This window comes from Stegastes partitus, unplaced genomic scaffold (genome assembly GCF_000690725.1).
Source record: "Stegastes partitus isolate 25-593 unplaced genomic scaffold, Stegastes_partitus-1.0.2 Scaffold369, whole genome shotgun sequence".
Lineage (NCBI taxonomy): Eukaryota > Metazoa > Chordata > Actinopteri > Pomacentridae > Stegastes > Stegastes partitus.
The window spans coordinates 504,643-523,508 of record NW_007578100.1 but is presented as its reverse complement, the minus strand read 5'-3'; the positions used below and the strand labels follow the sequence as shown (position 1 = coordinate 523,508).

Here is an 18,866-nt window from a genome sequence, read left to right as displayed (position 1 = left end):
CAGGGATGAGGCCTCCTCGTCCTGCCTACACACCATCACCAAACGGGAACCTCTACCCGTGTGACATGACAGCTGTCAGTCAAAGAGGACGTCCAGTCAGCAGCAAGTGGCAGAGCCGTCTGCAGGACATGCTGACGCCGACCTCCTCCAGAGCCTACGCCATGGGCTGTGCCATCATCACTCTGCTGCTGCTGACAGTGCTGCTCATCTTCTACTTTTTAGGTGACACATCATATTTGTTTTTCCCCCCTGATTGTTCCTGGATGGTTTGATTTTCCTGCATCTATAAATAACATTTTATCCCTTTTTTTTTCATATTGATCACATTATTTGCTACCAGATGTTTTTAAATGGGTTCTTATAACTTTAAGCTAAACCATGTAATTGTGAAAATATTTGCTTGATAACAAATATTAATTTGGTAAGTTGCAGTTCAGGATTTTAGACATCAGGGTTACAGTCCAACTACTGTAGTGAAGGCTCAGTCCTGACAGTGAAGCACAGATGTGGGAGTTTGATGATAAATGGATGTATAAGTGCAAAAGACCATTTATAGACGACACCATGAACGTCTGACATTCTGACAAGATGACAGAAGAATGGCAGAAGAGGAACATTCCAACATGACAACCACCCATAGCGCACTGCCAAAATCACACAAGAGTTTCTAAAGACAGGCAAAGTGAAAACTGAGAACTGGGATTTTAAAGGGAAAGTTGGAGCAACACATCACCTCCAGCAAAGAGAAGCTGAAAAGAAAAATCAGTAAAGAATGGCAGAACGTCTCTCCAGAAATCTGGTGTCCTCCAGCAGGATTGAGTCTGTCATCAAAAATAAATGAGACGAAGAAAATACTGAGAAAATAAAACATTTACACCTCAGCAACGAAAGGTTGTGTTGTGGCTGGATCACATTTTGAATAAAGTAAATTGAAACAATTTGTTTTTAATTCTAAACAACTGATGCAAATATTGAGAGGTGACACAGTTTGAACCATTTGACATTTATACTGCACTACTAGAGTATCTTCCGCTGTGTTGTTGGCTGTTTGTGAAGCAGGATGATGAACAGTGTTTGTGCTCCTCTTCAGTCCAGCAGGGTGGTCTGATCTGGATGCTGACAGAAGCAGTGAAAGAGAAAGAAGCTGCAGCCACAGAATTATCACTGCTGATCCAAGAGCTGCAGGCCCTGAGGCTGAACCTGACGGCCAACAGAGGACATACATGAGGGAGGAACACTGCACACATATGTACTGAACACACAGGAGGGACTGAGGAGCCGAGAAGTGTAATAAAAACTGTGTGTGACTTTTCTGTTTCAAGATGAAATGCAACCATGTAATGAAGAAGATGGGAGGTTTTTGAAAACTTTTCAACTGTGTCCTGTCAGGGCGGTAACATGAAAAGGACTTTTGAATGAACTTTATTCATGTGTAGTGATGGCTCTGTCATGATGAGATCAAATGATGTGAGGTGGTTCTTCATATATGTATTAATCAGAATCACATCTCCAAAAAAATTACTGACATTTTCATTTTCTCATAAAGCGTGTTTACACATCGTACTTCTTTACAGTGTTGTCAAACCTTTGGTGTTTGTGTCATTTATTTAACATTAACTCACGATAAAACATAGAAAAGTAAAACTGTATTTAAAAAAAACTTACATTAAACGGAAAATTCACAGTGTTGTTTTTCATGCATGTGTTTGGAAGCCTAATCAGGTAACACGGGCATACTATGATTTTCTAAACTGTCACTATTTATGAACTATGTGTAATCACATCATATTTTTCTGCAGTTACAAAGAGTAATCTGAAACAAGGAAAAACAAAAGTTAAAACAGATTACATGTAGATAAACACTTAGCCGTTGTTTTCTAAGGCACAAAGATATTATTCTGTGAAAGAAAAATTAAGGAAACATAAATTATTTGCTGCCAAAGTAATAAATTATTGAGTGAAATATTAAAGTAAAAAAAAAAAAAGAAGAAACTACACACCCTTTTCAACTCATTGTGCATTTTACATGGATTGTGTAACCCTTTTTAAAACAGGCAATACAAACACAAATAGAGTCACGTGTGTTTATTGTAATTTCTGTTAAAAATGCTGCTTTAGATTCATTCAGTGCAGACATTTGTATACTCTCCATCTATCAAAATGTCTCATGAATGCTGACAGACAGCGTCTTAGTCAAGGAGTTTCTGGGAGAGTTGCATTTCTTTGATTATTTATTTTACAAAATCTGATGAAGCCTGGAGTTACTACAAAGTTTTACCACAGGTGTAACCAATAGTGGAGCAAATGGTGACTCCACATACCATAGATATGCTACTCCTTGCATTTCTACTTGTTTAGATGTTTGTTTTCTCTCTGCTCTGTGGAAACACAGCCTGCAGTTCAGCCCAGTTAAGACGAACAGTCCCAGGATTTCTGTCAGATGACTGTTGGTCACAGCTGAGTCACTGATGGCTTCACAGCTGTGCAGAGGAGTGCAGAAGTCTTTGTTTTCTACAGAATCTGGTTAATGAGAGCAGTTTATTGTTGTCAAATTTTAAATGGGGTGTATGAAATAAAGACATTTTATCTAAATATTATTTGGTGAATTTTCTAGATAGAACTCCAAGTCACAGATGATTAATTCAAGGACTGTCGGAAAGATGAAAATCCAATGATTCTTTCTGTCTTTAATTACCATATCCTGGCAATCTTTAAAAATAACATTGCTTTAAGAAACACTGAGGGGTTTCTGAGGGGTTTGGGGGTTAGGAGAGGTACCAGAAATGTTTTGGTTAATCAACCTTCTTCTTTCGACACTTCTGCCCAGTCCAGCCTGAGTAGCACCGACACCGGTAGTGTCTGTGAAAAGCTCCGTCGCTGGAGGAGTCGGTGAGCAGGTCGATTTCATGACGGTCAAAGTAGCCGGTAGAAGCCGAGGACGGCCGTCGCCTGGTGCAGCGTCCGTTGCCCTGGCAAAGCTGGAGGCTGCAGCGCTGCACTCCAGACCTCAGCGACTGAACGAAGGGGCCCAGGACGTTGTGGATGTAGTCTCTGAGGAGGACGCACTGTCGCTGAGGAAGAGGAGACGATTACACACAGACACACAGACACTCACATGGTCATACTTTTTCTCACATACCTTGGATTTGGCAAAACTCAGCTCCCCCCACAGCACGACTCCAGCTGCTCCCAGTGATGCACTTTCCCCAAGTGTGTGTTGTAGGTCCGTCTACACACACATACACACTTTATGATGCCACATATATTGCAGATGTTTGAATAACATACAGTGACTATACAAATTTCACTTGGAAGTTTTCCCTTTTTGTTGCTTTTCAACATGGAATCCTGGTCAGTTTACCCTATTCAGGACTTTGGGGGTCATTTGGTTTAGGTGACAGATATTGTTTTTTTAAAAAAAAAAATATTATCTTTGAAGATTTTTTTTTTTTTAAATATAAAAAGAAGGACATTTGTCATGCATTTGGAACCAAAATTACATCAACTTATCAGAAAATGTATTTAACGTAGTATAAAAGTCTATAATGAATACCAACAATTATTTCGCACATATTCTTTCTTGGGGTCCAATGGACTCTGAAAGACTTTCTGCGTATGGCAACATGAAAGTCCTGAAGAGGGTTAATTAGTTTTCTTTTGACAAGAATTTACAAAAAAAGACTCTTTTATGTCAAAGTCAAACCAGATTTCTACAAAGTAATGTCAAATAATTACAAATATAAAGCATACTCCCTACAAAACAAATGTGGGAGACTCGGAAGCCAACTGGAAGAAGGTTCTTTGGTCTGATGAGGTTTTTTCCACTTTCACAGTCTCTTCCATCTCAGCGGCTGAAGCTTGTAGCTCCCTCAGACAAATCACAGGTTTCTTGGTGGCCTCCCTCACTCGCCTCTTTTGCTCTAGTCATTACATATATGTTCCATATTCAATGCATTTCTTAATGATGGATTCAAGAGTGCTCTAAGGAGTACGGAGTTGTTTGGAGTGCTCTTTAGTCTTCATGGTGTAGTTATATCCAGGATGCAGGCCTCTTTGTACTATAATCACTGCACTCAGATGACCTCTGTTTCACTAATTGTGACTCGTAGCACCGACTGGCTGCACCTGTCACTTTAAGGGGAGTAAGAACTTATGCAATCACTATTTTACATTTTATATTTTAATGAATTGACATTACTTACTGACTAGAAAACTGTTTTCACTTTGACATGAAAGAGGTTTCTTTTTTTTTTTTGTAATTTTTTTTTGTAAATTCTTGTCAAAAAAGTCAAATTAAATGACCAAGATTCAAAAAGCAACAAAAGAGGGAAAACAGGAAACAGGTGCTGTATTTAGAATTCTCAACACATGAGTTGCAACAAATCCCACCTTATTGAGAAAGTTGAGGGTGTGTGTGAATGCCAGTCTTGCATAAGGAAGGACGGGTGTGGCGTGGATGGTGGTGTTGCCATGGCGCCACAGTGATGCAACCCTCAAAGCCTCCAGCAGCCTGTGTCTGAGTGAACGAGACAAAATTATCCATCAGCATCGTGTGTTCCCTTCATGATGCACAACATCCTCACGGAGGCTTCAGAGATGTCTGAGGAGGGCATCTTTACGACTGAGGCAGCAGAATGTGTTTGGTGTGTACCTGACCATCAGCGCTGCATCAGGGGACCCGGCCAGCCTCTGTGGCAGGTAGATGCTCGGGTAGAGGGCAGAGGACTGAGACCAGAGCCAGGACAGCCGGTCATTCTGCTGCCTGGTGCTCGAGTGGCAACGTCCTGTGTAGGTTTCCTCTGACCAAACACATGAAGCAACAAAGACACAAGTTGGTCTTCATCACGAGTTACAGTGAATGTTAAATCAATGTTTCTCTTCTACCTGTCTTTGTCTTGTGCTTGTTAAAGCAGGAGGGAAACCCGTAAAACCCCCACAGGCCTCCTGGATGATCTCTGACCGCCGACCTCAGCGTCTCCTCCATGAACTTCTGAGCGCTTTCTTCAAAGTTCAGCCTGGCCACCAGAGCCGCGGCCTCCTCAGACAGGTCGGGCCTCTCCTGCCTCACCAGCAGCTTGGACAGCCTCCGGTACGCCATCTTGGATCCCACGTTTCTCACCCACAACGGCTGCCACTCCTCCCAGTCGATGACAGCCATGCCGGTGAAGTTGGGCTGCAGGAAGCCGGAGAGCTGCGTCACGGCGAGGGAGAGGTGAGCGTCCAGGTCGCCCAGCTGAGGGATTCCTCCGTTCACCTTCCCGCCGCCTCTGGACAGGTACGGATATCTACCCAGGCGGTCGCGATAGAAGATGCTCATGTTCTGGAAAACGAAACATGTGAACAAATAAAAATGATGAACAAACTGGGCAGCTCTGTTGTCCTTTGTAGCCTCTTTCAGCTTGTTGTTTTGGTTTTATTGAACATTTACTGTTTGGTTCTGCTTCACTAGCCCTGTGTGCAACTCTCAAAACTTTACCTGCATAACAAAACTGAAAAACATTAACAGCAGCATTTACTCACTGTGGGCTCTGAAGAGTCTCTGAGGTTCTGTAATGTGACTGTTGTATGTAGCTGAGTTGTTAACGGCTTCACAGTTGTGCCAATGAGTGCTTTTCTTTTTTCACAGAATCTAATCAGTGCAAAAGCTTCATTTTTGGTGAATTCTTAAATGAAACATGTAGAATAAGGAGATTTTTTTTTTCCTTTTTTAAATCAGAATTATAAACTGAGATTTGGTTTTGAATTTAGAGCACATCACACAAAATTAGTGCAAGGACCGCTGCATTTAGAGAGTGCAAAATCCCCAATTCTTCCTGTTTTTAGAGTTTGCGGTTCTGATAACGGTGTTATTTTTAATAGTTTTTCAAAATAATGTGCTTTTCAAACCTGCAGATGGGTTCAGGTGGTTTAAAAAACAGACGACTGCATCATCAGTTTTCCACAAAAGACTGGAAAAAATATATATTTGTATATGAACTACAGTCATCCTCTAATTTATTCATACCTTCCCATTAAAGAAAGAAAAAACAACTGTCGACTAAATTTTATAAAAATCATGACATTGCTTTTAAATTGTGGTTCAACAGAAATATTAAAAAACAACAACAAACCAAGCAAACAATCATGATGGGACCCGTAAATTAATGTTTAGTTGAACAACCCTTTGAGCCAATCACTGCCATCATCAGGTGTTTTCTGTAACTCTCAATCAGACGTCTGCACCTGTTGACAGGTGTTTGGATTTCACTGCTCATCAGAAAAGTGCTCTGATTTGTCTGGGATATTTTTTATTTTTCAATTATTCTTTTCAACCACAATTCAAAATCAAAGTCTTATTTCACGAAATTATAATTTAGCAAATTTTTATTTATTATTACTTTTTTGAGTTTCTAGTTATTTGAGTGACTAGTGTGACTTTTGCCTTTTTTTAATGAAAGGAAGACGACTGTGTGTAATGTGGCATAGAATTCTAAATGAATTTGTAAAAGCCTATAGGTGAATAAATGTGTCTCCTCGTGTCCACCTGGAATCAGTCACCTGTCCCTGGAAGCGCTGCTTGTGATTCTCCACGATATCAAAGTGGTTCAGGTCCAGCTGGACGCCGTATCGCGTCTGACAGCCTGACGTGGGCATGTTCCAAACCACGACGAAGGGCCGCCGAGGCAGGATGGGGCCTGCTGCAGGCGAGGCAGGGAGGGAGGAGGCTTCTCCATGGGTGGAGCAGCAGAGGAGGAGGAAGAGGAGGAGGTGAGACAGCTCCATGGCTGCTCAAACACTGATGTGTCCTCCCTGGAAGAAAAGAGAAATCCTCCTGTAAGATGCACCAATGAATGCTAGAGGCAGAAACACACTAAAACTGAATATATACAAGAAGTAAAACAACCATTAATTGACAATTTGATGAAAAATTCTGACCTGGAATGTAAAAATAAACACAACACAACAAACTTTATAACTAAATTCTCTTTATTTCCATCATTTTTCAACCATCTTTTTCTGTAACAAATCGTTAAAAATCCAATAAGGCATCAGTCGTCTGGTGGTTGAACAAGGCACGATCAGAGCTCCTGCTTCACATCACAGCGTCACAGAATTAAATACCAGCAGCACATGAAGACTGGATGTTGATTTCTGAGGTGTTTCACTTTCATCAATTCACATACAGTCAACTGGATTAAATAAAACCAGCATCACTGTGGTCGTGATCCCACCTCCAGACATCTTCCAAGACATGAAGTGCTTTGAATATTTACTTATGATGTGGACTTTCTGACACAACAGTTTGGTTCACTGGTTTAGAATGACTCCTCTGTGTCTGTGACAAAACCCTCAAACTTTGAATATGCAAATATTCCATTAGTCTAACTGCTGCACACAAGAATCTACGGCCTGAGAAGTCCTTCGCTGCACTGGAGGCTTCAAGTTTCAGCATCACACCAACGATGAGGGGTTCAAGGACCGGCTCAGTGCAAACAATCTGAAACACCTAAAACACCTTTCAGATCTACTTTTTCTGAGTTTCAGGTCATCATACTTTACTCGCTGCCACACTGATGACGTACAGGAACACATGGTGCACGAGTTACACACTCCACTGGCAGCACAAGATCAATTTGCAGTTTAAAAAGACTTCAAACATCAAGTTATGTTCACAGGTGTGGCGAAAAATGTTGCACAAAACCTCCAGAGGGTGAAGTCTACACTGAGGATGAGTGTTCGTCTTTGGTTTGCTAGCACCGTTGTGTGTCTGTTTGGTTCTCTGTGTGTCTGAAAGCAGCATGTGTGTGTGTGTGTGTGTGTTTGATCTGAGTGTGTGTTAAAGTGGGTGATTGTATCTCTAAGTGTGTCCGACTGTCAGATGTCCTTGTGCATCCAGTAGATGGGAACTCCTTTGGCGTCTCTGTAGGGAGTTTCAGTCAGAGTCTGAACCACGAGCTGCTCCACAGACTGAGGAGGAGGAGGGGCGGAGGGGGGAGGAGGTGGGGGAGGCGCAGGGATGGAGGAGGGAGGGGGAGGAGGAGGAGGAGGAGGAGGAGGAGGAGGAGCTAAGCTAGAAGGTGGAGGTGGCCCTACAACACAGCCTCCTCCAGAGTCCCTGCTCCCCGTCCCTACTCGAGCGTCTGTCTTTGTTTGTTCGCTCGGCATCCTGGAGAACCTCAGAAGCGTCTCCATGGGAACGAACGCCGTCATGGCGCCGGCGTTCTGCACCGGCGTGGACAGGACGTAGCCGAGGTGGGCGTAGAAGTGCTGCTTGTCGTGGGTGGTCAGGCAGAGGCGCCTGAAGCCTCGGCTCTTGGCGTAGCGCTCCGTCTCCTCCATCAGCGTCCGGCCGTAGCCCTTCCCTCGCTCCAGCTGGGACACGACCACCGACTCCACAAACAGGCTGCCGCCGTGACCCACGACCCGGGACAGCCGGGCGTGGCCCAGCAGCCTCTCCGACCCCCTGCGGCCCTGCAGCAGCACCAGGCAGACGGGGAACTCTGAGCAGGACTTCTGGAGGGAGTGAACCCGGGCGGCCTGACTCCGCTGCCACTCGGAGTTGACCAGGTCGGCGCAGGGAAGCAGCAGGTCGGGACGCCGGTGGATCGGAACCGCATGGATCTTCTCTGACAGCTCCGAGTCTGTGTTCAGCTTCTCCTTCACTTCTGTGTTCAGAGCTGAGATCTCACAGACGTCTACTGGAGCCGAGATGGGCTGCAGGTTCAGCTCATCTCCAGAGTCCAGTCGAGGATTTGAGGATGTTTTGGCTTCAGACCTGCGATGATCAGGGTTTTAGTCAGTCTTCATTTTAGTGTTAGAAAATGTGCTTTAAACGTGCAGTTCCTCCGTTCTGCGGTTAATCTGATTACAGCACAGTGTGCGTTACACAACAGGGAGCTGACAGATGACATTTATTTGTCCTCCTGACAGCAGACTCTCACTAATCATGCGTCTCCTCACACGTCCTGCTGCTGGAAGACGACACACATGCAGGAGGATGAGGCCAGTGCGCTGATCTCCCTCTAATCTCTGTCTACACTTTGCACTTTAACCTTCACCGTCGGCCTCTCCTCTCTCGACTGCGAACCTGGAAGCAATCTGAACCTGGCTTTCCTGGGAGGTGTGTGACCACCGAGCAGTGGAACTCCAAAAAGAAGGGCTGCAACGAACAACTAGTTTCATAATCGAGTTTCCTAAAGCTGATGAAAGTTTAACATGACAGAGAGCAAACAGTCACATGTTTGAAGTTAGAACCAGGACACGTTGGACATTTAAAATGACTTTGACAACCCATTGCAGATTCATTTTCTGTTGATTACAAACTCGTGACTTTCTGAGGAACGTACAGATTTTTTAACCACTTTACCACCAACTCACTTTACATACTTCTGCACTAAAACTGATTAATACTATAAAACACATTCTGGACATTTCTAAAGTAGGAAATCCCCTTGAAGCTAACAAGCTATAGTGACTTAGATCATAATGTGAGCTTCTTTATGGAGCCAGACTTTTTATTATTTGCCCCACTTGCAGTAAAAAGCTGCACAAACCTGCTGTTATGTTTTCACACATTCAACAATAATCATTCAGGTCAAAGCGTGACGGAGCGTTAGTGGATTTTGAAGCACCGGAGCTCGACTGTGGGAAGAAATTCTGACTTTCTTTGAGTGTGTGCGAGTTCAAATTTCAGCTGGTCGTATTGGTGTGAGTGCATGAAGCTGTATTAGTGTCACTGTAGTCGTCACAGGAAGCTGCTGTGTTAACCTCAGTGGTGGAGGGCAATACTTTAATAGCTTTGGTGTCCTTTGGTATTTACACCTAAAAATGAGACTTTCTTGTGAAAAACCATGGTGGAACCCTACATGCGCTGTTATTCTGCTCATATGAAGGAGGGCATGTTAAAAAAAAAACAAATCTCTCGGTTTTAATTTGGACAAATCTGCCCCTAAACGCCCTGGTTCACTCTTTTTAAAGTCATTTTTGGCGGCACACCTGTACTGAGCACACCACAGATACCAACAGCAGCTACCACAGCCTGCTATGTGGGGCGTTCAGGGAACATCGGCATATGTTTTGCCAGTGACAAGGTGGGAGGTGAGAAAGTTGGTGCCACCAGTGAAAAGTTAGTCTGGAGCCCTGCATAGAGTGTGTTAGAGTGATATTGAAAAGTAACATCCATCCATCCATCCATGATCTATACACCGCTTAATCCTCACTAGAGGGGGCAATCAACCAGCAATTAACCTCAACATGTTTTTGGACTGGCTGCAAGGTGGCTCGGTGGCTAGCGTCGTTGCCTCGCAGCTAGAAGGTCGCCGGTTTGCGTCCCAGTGAGGACGATCTTTCTGTGTTCTCCATGTTCTCCCCGTGCAGCGTGGGTTCTCTCCGGGTTCTCCAGCTTCCTCCCACACAGTCCAAAAACATGTTGAGGTTAATTGGTGATTCTAAATTGTCCGTAGGTGTGAATGTGAGTGTGCTTGGTTGTCTGTCTCTAAGTGTAGCCCTGTGATAGACTGGTGACCTGTCCAGGGTGTCCCCTGCCTTCACCGAGTCAGCTGGGTGCCCCCCATGACCCTAGTGAGGATTAAGCGCTGTATAGATGATGGATGGATATTTTTTGACTGTGGGAGGAAGCCAGAGAACCCGGAGAGAACCCACGCTGCACGGGGAGAACATGTAAACTCCACACAGAAAGATCCCGGGTGTCCTCACTGGCGACCTTCTTGCTGCGAGGCGACGGTGCTAACCACCGAGCAACCTTGCAGCAACATATTTAGAAAATAAAAAGTAAGTGATTTAGTATTAACAGCCGCCATTTTCTGTATTTTCCTCCTTGGTGGCGCTCTGCTCCAACATCATGTCATCTTTGGCTGAACCCAGTTGGATTAAATTGAAGAAAAGGATGACGATGACTATAAAACTGATCTAATACATGATAACTGAGTAAATGACACTGACCGACGTTGACACTGTTCCTTTAAAGATGAAGCCTATTTGGTTAAAACTCACACTTAACTGATGTCTCCTCCATATTTATGTCTTGACGTTTTAAACCTGCTCTCACTGTGGATGAGGAAGTAGGAGTTCTCTGACACGTAGCTCCTTGACACATTCTCATTGCTACTGTTGTATTTTGCATTTCACCCATATATTAAAATCTTTTTTTTATGATTGTAGCACATGAACAGTCCTTAGAAGTTTACAAACTGATGGATTCGTACTGCAGTTATCATGTTCTTAGGCTACAATATCAAAAGTTGTTGCTCTTTGAGTTACAAACTGAACTAAAAGCTAGAAGATAGTCACGTGTTCACAATCGGTGTCTTCACACATGGTGCTCACAACTCAGGTGCAAAGACGATACATGCAGGTTTTCACAAATAACAGACTCGCAGACTTGATATTAGGCCTTAAAATCATCTTCAAGATTCAGAAGCACACTGAGAGAGTCTCTTTACTCACAGTGTCTGTAAATCATCAGAGAAAATTCTACAAGAAAAACTGCCTGCGATGAATTATATTCAGAAAATACTAACTCACCGAGAGAGAAAGGTGGAAGCAGCTGACTGTCGAACACTGAATGCTACCTAACACAATTTCACTTCTGCAACAGGAAACTGGGAGGTGACTGATGATCACACAGAAGATGAGGAACCTTCACTAGCAGATAAACGTGTTACTTAATCTGTGAAAGCAAGAGAACATCATGCTCCTGTTTTCTCATTAATAGTTGAAGAGTTCATTTGCAAAAGCAGAGAACTCCATCCTCACAAACCTTCAGAAAACCCACTTCTCCATCATCTACCTGAGACAATATCAAACTTAAGTTATCTCTATTTTTGTCATTTCTACTGAGTCACATCCACTCAGCTTCAGTTTGATTGATATTATCTCAAGTAAACAACAAAAAAATAAGAGTTCTGAAAATCTAGAAAAATGGAGTTAACTGTTTTTGCAAATGAAGGAGGATGCAACAAGGACTGTAGCATTTAAAATTATTTATAAAGCGTCACTGTGTTTTTGGCACAACAATTTGGAAAAGTTTGGATAAGTTTAGAAAAACACCATAAGTTACTAAAGCTGATTCAAAAGACATTTGGCTTGACATCACAAAAGGAAATGACAAACTCACATTTTTGATGTTGGAACCAAAAAACATTGGAAAAATCACTTAGACAATCAGATGCTGATTCTTTGATTGAATTATTGATTAAACAAACTTGTGACTTTCTGGAGAACTCACGGATTTTCTAACCAATGTGTCGCTAACAGTTGAAGTGCACTTTATGCACCACAATTGCTAAATATAAAAACATAAGGGGCCTCAACATTAAACAGATCCTGAGCATTTTTCACTATTTTGAAGAAAATCCTAAAAAAAAAAAATTAAAATAAATGAAAATAAAAAATAGGCTATTAGTTAATTGGCCAGTTTGGCCACTGGTGACATGTTCCATTTCCTTTACTTGATTAGATTTCATTTTATTTATCTATGTATATATATTTCTTGAACACTTTAGGTATTTTATTTCTTTATATTTATTTTTTATTGCAACTGGATGCAGGTACTACGCACATTTCACTGCGCATGCGTACAATTGTGTATGTGACGAATAAAAGTTTATCTTATCTGATCTTACCTTTTTTTATGATTAATTAAGTATTACTTAAAGTACTGACAAATTACTGAGAGGTATGTTTTAATTAAGCTTTGAGGAACATTAACAGAAGAGTGACTGAATGACAGGATGACGGCATATTAACGGATTACTGACGCCTGCAGGTACAGAGCAAAACTTCAGTAACTCACTCAGCCTGAACATTCACACAGTGTTTAAATACGTTCCGTGTCTTTCTCTCTCATTCATTTCCTTGAACAATTCAGAAAGCCCCGCAATGAAGCAGGGCATCAAAAAATTGGGTTATACTCTTGTTGTTCCTCTCCACGGAAATCTTTAGTAAAAGGCGAAAGATTTATACGATCTGAAGAGAAACAAGAGTGGATTGACTTCTCAGTGGCAAAGTGTGGGACGCCATTCTCCGCCATACACCCCTCAGTCACGGTGCACGGACACTCGTGTTTAACGACACGGCTGATTTTTTGAGAACATCACAAATATACAATATTATGCAGCAATGTGGCGTTAATTTTCCGGTTAAATTAATGTGTAAGTAGTTAATAAATGCATTTATAGTAACCGTTTCACGAGCGCTAAGCATCATGGGAACATGGCGACCGTAGCCACGCCCCTAACTTTAAAGTTTGAGCTGCTGCTTTCGGAGTTTTATTAATAAAAATAAAACTCGTTGTATAAATACTACGTTAGTACAAAGCAAGCAGTGTTTTACTGTGGAAAGGGTTTTTTTCTGTATTCACGTTTAAATTACACACACCGGAGCATAAACGTATCAAGAGAGTAACCCCCCCCTCTGGTCCGACTTATCGAAAATAACTTAAAACTATCAGTTTTCCAAATCAAACTAAGGTCTTATTTATTGCCAGAGAACAGAGTGTTTTTTTCCTCGACGCTATAAAATTATTTTCTGAATTTACAACAGTTTACGCAGAACATAATTGAAACAGAAGCAGTCCGGTGAATTTCACACATGCGCAGTATGACACCCCGGAAGCTACATACTCTAACAAGCTGCGATTCATTCACGTGAACTGAAAATTATCTGGCCGTGTACAGCAACAAAAAGCACAATGGTTACAAATTCGGTAGTAAGCACAACCGCAGAATAGTAATACCCTGCTCTCACGTGTGCATATATTTTTATGAGAAATTATCATTTATCAGTTCAGCAAGTGTTTGAAACCTCTGTGCAATCTATGTAACATAGTGTATACTGCTTAACTCCTGGCCAGTTCTCCAAATAACTTTTATATGAAACACACAAGCTAAGTGGGTGGACAGTAAAATAAAGGCTTGATACCTAAACGTTGGTAGGGCAGATCCCCGAATAATGTATAATATGTTTAGACTTTAAAAAAGCTTAAATCTTCATCTTCAGGATAAGATGAGGTAAACTAAATGTGTTGTTTGTTGTCCTATTCAACCTATTCCTGATTCAGGGAGCGTCATTATGGGCAAATGTTTATGAATGGCCGAGGATCTTAAGTTAAGTTTTTTTTGTTCAAAATAATGACACACTTAATCAAAACTGCAGGGATACTACTTCACTGTTTGTAAAAGTCAGATCTGTTTACTGAAGTCAAAAGTTTTCCTGTCAGGTTAAGTCTGTTATTAGATATTTTTTGTTTTCATAGTATCACAGCATGACATCTGCAGCAATGATTTCTATTACAGTAGTTTGATAAGATGTCGCTGGGCTATGGGCAGATTGTCGTTTGTCAGCAACATAGGCTGCAGATTTGCTCTGGGTATTACTACTTAGATATATGTTGTGTTACAGGACTTGATGGGTGAAATTTCCCCCCTCAACAGCACCAGCATCTCTTCTTCTGGACTATTTAAGGGGCCTGTCACCATGTGTAAATCCATGAAAACAAACATTTCAAAGAATTTGAAAACGGAGCAATTATCAGGTCAGAATGTAAAGTTTGCTGGGCTGGGCTAAGTCAGAAATGAGTAGAAATCTTAGTAACACCTCTGAGATCAATACTTGCTAACTAGTAATATTATGATTTGTTATAATCCTGTCAGGAAAAGTTCTGAGCAGCAGTTTTAAGGCGGTGAATGAACCAAGTGGGGAAGCTTTGGTTTAATACAGTTTGTGTTGTGTTTTACGTCCTCAAATAGCGCAAACTCAGGATAAAAGATGTTATTTTCGGACAAAACATGCTTGCTATGTTTAGAGTTGACTTGTAGAGTGGTCAACGAGTCATTATTCTGGACCATCAGTTCCTCCCTTCTTGCTTTTCACTTCCATGTAAGGTAAGACTACAAACACTTTTAGCTGCATGCTAACCGGCTAACTTTTCTCAGCTGCAGGGATAACTGCAGAGCAGTGACACTGTCAGGAGGAACCGCTGGTCTATTTAATGTCCATTTCACGATAAAATTAACAAACCTCTGCTCGTTTCTCATCACACTGTAACGTTACCTACATTTTTAGCGGCGGCTGGTGGCCGGTGTTCGTCCTCCTGTCAGGCGGAAGCGCGCTGCACTGCGGTGTGTCGTCATGTCCGCCCCCTGTGGATGGGAGTGGTATTACACACAAAACAACAACCTACCTGCCTGTTGTCCTGCTGAATAAATTACACTCAATCCTGCAGTACATTGCAGTGCATTGTACAGTGCAGGACAAATTGTCTGTGTCCTTAGGTAAAATTGTTGCAGTTACAAAACATGATACTACTTCGGTTTCTATTACAGCTAAAACATATTGCACACTTAGCATAAGGGGGTCATTTCAATTATCTATCGTTCCATTTCTGTACATGTGAAAGGTCGATAATTTAGTCTTATTGCACTTTACTTAGTTTCTTGTCTTGCTTCTTTCATGTCTTATTTGTGTCTCGCTGCTGTAACATGTAAATTTCCCTGGTGAGGGGTTAATTAAGTTTGTCTTGTCTATATTTATAAAGATAAAATAAATGTTAGATTGAAATATAAAGTACTTTTCAAGATCAATAAAAAGTCCATGTTTTGTTTAGTATTTTTGTGTCTATTTATGTTTCAGAAAGTATCAGTAGTTGACTTCTGTATTACCAATGTTTCTGTTAAAGTCTGCTCGAAGACATTTACGTGCCTTAACAATCACAAAAACACTTTTTTTTTTTCTCATACTGTACATTTCTGTCGCACCTCTTCTCACGCTCTGAAACATTTTAGCTTCTGTCTCCTTTTAGCAAAGTTTTACAGATCAGAAGAATATTCAGGATATGGAAATTGCACACAGTCCTGGAAATACAAAGACAGGTAGGGAGCATCTTTTACATGCACAAAACGGGGACCCCCAACAAGAATAATATGGGCTCCTTAAGAGGACATGTGCAAACAGGGAAGGGAGGTAAGAAAGCTACATTAAAGCTGTAGTAGGCAGAAAAACAAAAAAAAAGGAGGAAAAAACTACAATGTAAATAGATGCCACCAACAACACTGCCTATCGTGCTTTGACAAAGCAGAGCAGCAGACCTTTACTTAAAAAACGAACTGAAAGACACAGAAATAGTGCAAACCATATGATCACAAAACTCAACAACAGTCCACAAAAACTCAGTGTTATAAATCATCCAAACACAGCATTTTTCTAACAGGACACTGGATTTGTTGTTGAGTTCAAGGAAAAATGTAACAAAGAGACAAGATTTTTTCTTTTTTTTTTAACAAAATGTTTGCTTTATTTTTTCTTTTTTCTTTTTTTATCCAGGACAACTCATTCAAGGATAATCAAGGAGAAATAAGCACTAATATGTTTTTATTAGATTTTTTTTTTCTCTTTTTACATTTTGTCAGAGATGGATGGTGAATTTTTATCAGAATTGGTCAAAGTAAAACAAAAAAAATAATAAATGAATATATAATAACAATACATTAATAATTAATTCAATACGATGAAGTGTGGCGTCAATGACAGAATAACAATGGCCCAGAAAAATGTAGGGTTGTTATTGTTTTTTCACTGCTTCTTCTGTGGTACTGCAATAATCACCAGCACTAACTCAACTCAACTCAATCAACAACAGTAGAGGAAGAAATGGAGCGCGCTCACAAAGTTCTGCACCCCAGCCTCCCAAAGAGGAAACACTTTTTTTTTTATTATTTAAATAATATTTTATCAAAGCTTCTGTTTTCTTATCTTCATAAAACTTATCTGTCTTCTTTAAACTTTACTTTTTTTTTCCTTTTTTTTTTTTTGCATTTTTGATTGGTTTTCCTTTTCAGAGATTTTTTAAAGTTTTTCGTCTCCATTTTACCACAATGTTTCTGTTTTTGCAAGTGTGGTTGCCTATGTGTTTTTGAGTATGTGTACCTGTGACTGTGTGTGTGTGTTGACGTGTGTGTGTGTGTGTGTCTGTGGGTCGATGTGTCCTTGGCTGAGGCTTGGAACAACTTTGACTTGTGTTCACGTGAATGCGAAGCCTGCACAAATGAAGATGTGTGATTTTTTTTTTCTTCTTTTTTTTAAAAACATGTGTATGGAGTGCGCGTGTACTTCATGTCCTCACACACTGCTTTACCTGTGTTGAGGTCAGCGCAGCGAAAGACATTCATACCGAGGGGCTGAAGCTGGCTCAAGCGACGGAGGTGTGTGGCCTTTAGCTCGCTCTGTATGTGTCTGTGCATCTAACCAAAGTCAGCTTATGGAGGAGTGTGGTGAGCTAGGATGTGCACGAGGAGGGTGAGCAAACGAAGTGAAGTGAGCGTCTCTCAGTGCCTACACAGGTGTCAAAGTGTGTTTGTGTGTGCGTGAGGGAGGGAGAGTGTGTCTCATTGAGGATTTCTGCAGGTGAGCCAAGTACACTTTCTCATGCGTTTGCACCGTCTGTGTAAAGCTTATGAGTCTGTATCGCCACTGCTGCATGACTGTGGGAGAGGACATATGTCGGTGTGTGTTTGTTTGTTTGTGTGTCTGTGTGTGTGTGTGTATGTGTGTGTAATAGAAGGCACGGAGGGTGGTGTGGGAGGCTCAGTCTCTCAGGTCCATGCTGGAGCCGAACAGAGCCACCAGCTGCTCCTCATAGTGGGCGATGTTCCTTTTCATGATCTCCTTACAGGAGCCCAGGAGGCGCTCGAAGGCCTGCACGTCTATTACTGCACAGAGAGAGAGAGAGAGACGGAGAGGAACACACACAGATGTTAAAGTCATTTCAGCTGCTCAGTTATTTTTAAAAAGGCCTCATTGTAGTAATAATGTTTCACACATAGCTGGACTACTTTGTCGTTCCACATGTGCTCCCAGAGGATTTGTGTTTTATAATATTTCAGACTTGGCGACGTGCTAAGACACATGGCTCCTGAGAGAATTTACCAAAAAAACCCCATCAGGGAGCAGTGTTTTAGAGCGAGGAGAGCACGATGAGGGAAGTCTGAATGATCAGAAGCTGGAAAAAACCCCAGAGCATCCAAAGAATCCCACTTTCAATGCTCAGGGTTTTCTCTTTTCTAAAAGTGACAACCTGAATCAACAGTGCCCGTCCAGCTTTGACCTCAAGGGACTCAGCAACGAGCGTGTCCAACCAATGGCCAAAGCTTCATTCCTTGTCAACCTCATTCCTCTCCTTTAAATGAGTGAACGATTTTAAAGTCCAGTTGTTGATTTAACACCTAAAAACTCATCTCTGTGTATTAAAGTTACATATTTAAAAGATTATCTATGAAAATAGTTCCATTCCTGCCTGTAAATGGCTTTAAAGTTACTGGACGCTACGGTTTTTCCTAGAATACGTGGGTCTACTTCGTCCCTGCCTCTCTCTACATCCACCCCGAGCTATTCACGGCACAACTCTTCTCAAACACTGATAAACTACTTTACATTTCACAGAGACAAGCTTTGATATTGAACATATATTCAGCCGAAGCAGAAACAACTTGATTTTCACTGGTCTTTAATGCTACATTATTATGATCAACAAACTGCTTAGATACAGTATAAAGAGCTAGAGCTTAAAGCAAGTGGTATTCTAGATTTTATTCATGTTAATGGCAACTGAATTCGAGATCAGCTGATTTCCCATGAGCAAAGTGAACATGCAAACCCAGTTGTTTGGATTTTCTGGTTTGTTTGAGGTTCTTGTTGAACATTAAAACAAACTAATTACCATCCTCAACAAGCCGATCTGAGAGGCAGGAGGCTAGTCCAGACCTGATGATGCAGGCTGTCTAGTCACAACAGCATGCAGCCGTGTGGGTCATGTCAGTGTCTGGGAACATGGTGTGGAATCCTACTCCCTCATTTGACTTGTACGAGTTGGT

The 18,866-nt window shown here is 41.6% G+C and overlaps 3 protein-coding genes across 4 annotated transcripts in view; all 3 read right to left on the bottom strand.

Moving 5' to 3' along the window:
* Positions 1 to 2,080: 2,080 nt before the first annotated feature.
* hyal3 (hyaluronidase 3) lies at positions 2,081 to 15,091 on the bottom strand. 2 transcript variants are annotated; one of them, XM_008284724.1, is made up of 7 exons: positions 15,056 to 15,091; positions 6,538 to 6,789; positions 4,885 to 5,320; positions 4,652 to 4,799; positions 4,390 to 4,516; positions 3,140 to 3,229; positions 2,081 to 3,071 (listed from the first exon to the last, which is right to left on the bottom strand). In XM_008284724.1, the coding sequence occupies exons 2-7, from the start codon at positions 6,760 to 6,762 to the stop codon at positions 2,793 to 2,795; spliced, it is 1,305 nt and encodes a 434-aa protein (XP_008282946.1). In that variant the 5' UTR covers positions 6,763 to 6,789; positions 15,056 to 15,091; the 3' UTR covers positions 2,081 to 2,792. The 2 variants fall into 2 exon arrangements, with proteins under 2 accessions (XP_008282946.1, XP_008282945.1); XM_008284723.1 differs by lacking the exon at positions 15,056 to 15,091 and adding an exon at positions 11,524 to 11,578.
* On the bottom strand, positions 6,949 to 10,553 carry naa80 (N-alpha-acetyltransferase 80, NatH catalytic subunit). Its single transcript, XM_008284732.1, has 2 exons — positions 10,531 to 10,553; positions 6,949 to 8,755 (listed from the first exon to the last, which is right to left on the bottom strand). The coding sequence occupies exons 1-2, from the start codon at positions 10,551 to 10,553 to the stop codon at positions 7,855 to 7,857; spliced, it is 924 nt and encodes a 307-aa protein (XP_008282954.1). The 3' UTR covers positions 6,949 to 7,854.
* Positions 15,092 to 16,265: 1,174 nt separating the features above from the next.
* Positions 16,266 to 18,866, bottom strand: part of prkar2aa (protein kinase, cAMP-dependent, regulatory, type II, alpha A) — a 55,926-nt gene continuing 53,325 nt past the window's right edge. Inside the window, exon 11 of the mRNA XM_008284722.1 lies at positions 16,266 to 17,705. Coding sequence (XP_008282944.1) covers positions 17,581 to 17,705 — 125 coding nt within the window. The 3' untranslated portion in view covers positions 16,266 to 17,580. The remainder of the gene's footprint in view (positions 17,706 to 18,866) is intronic.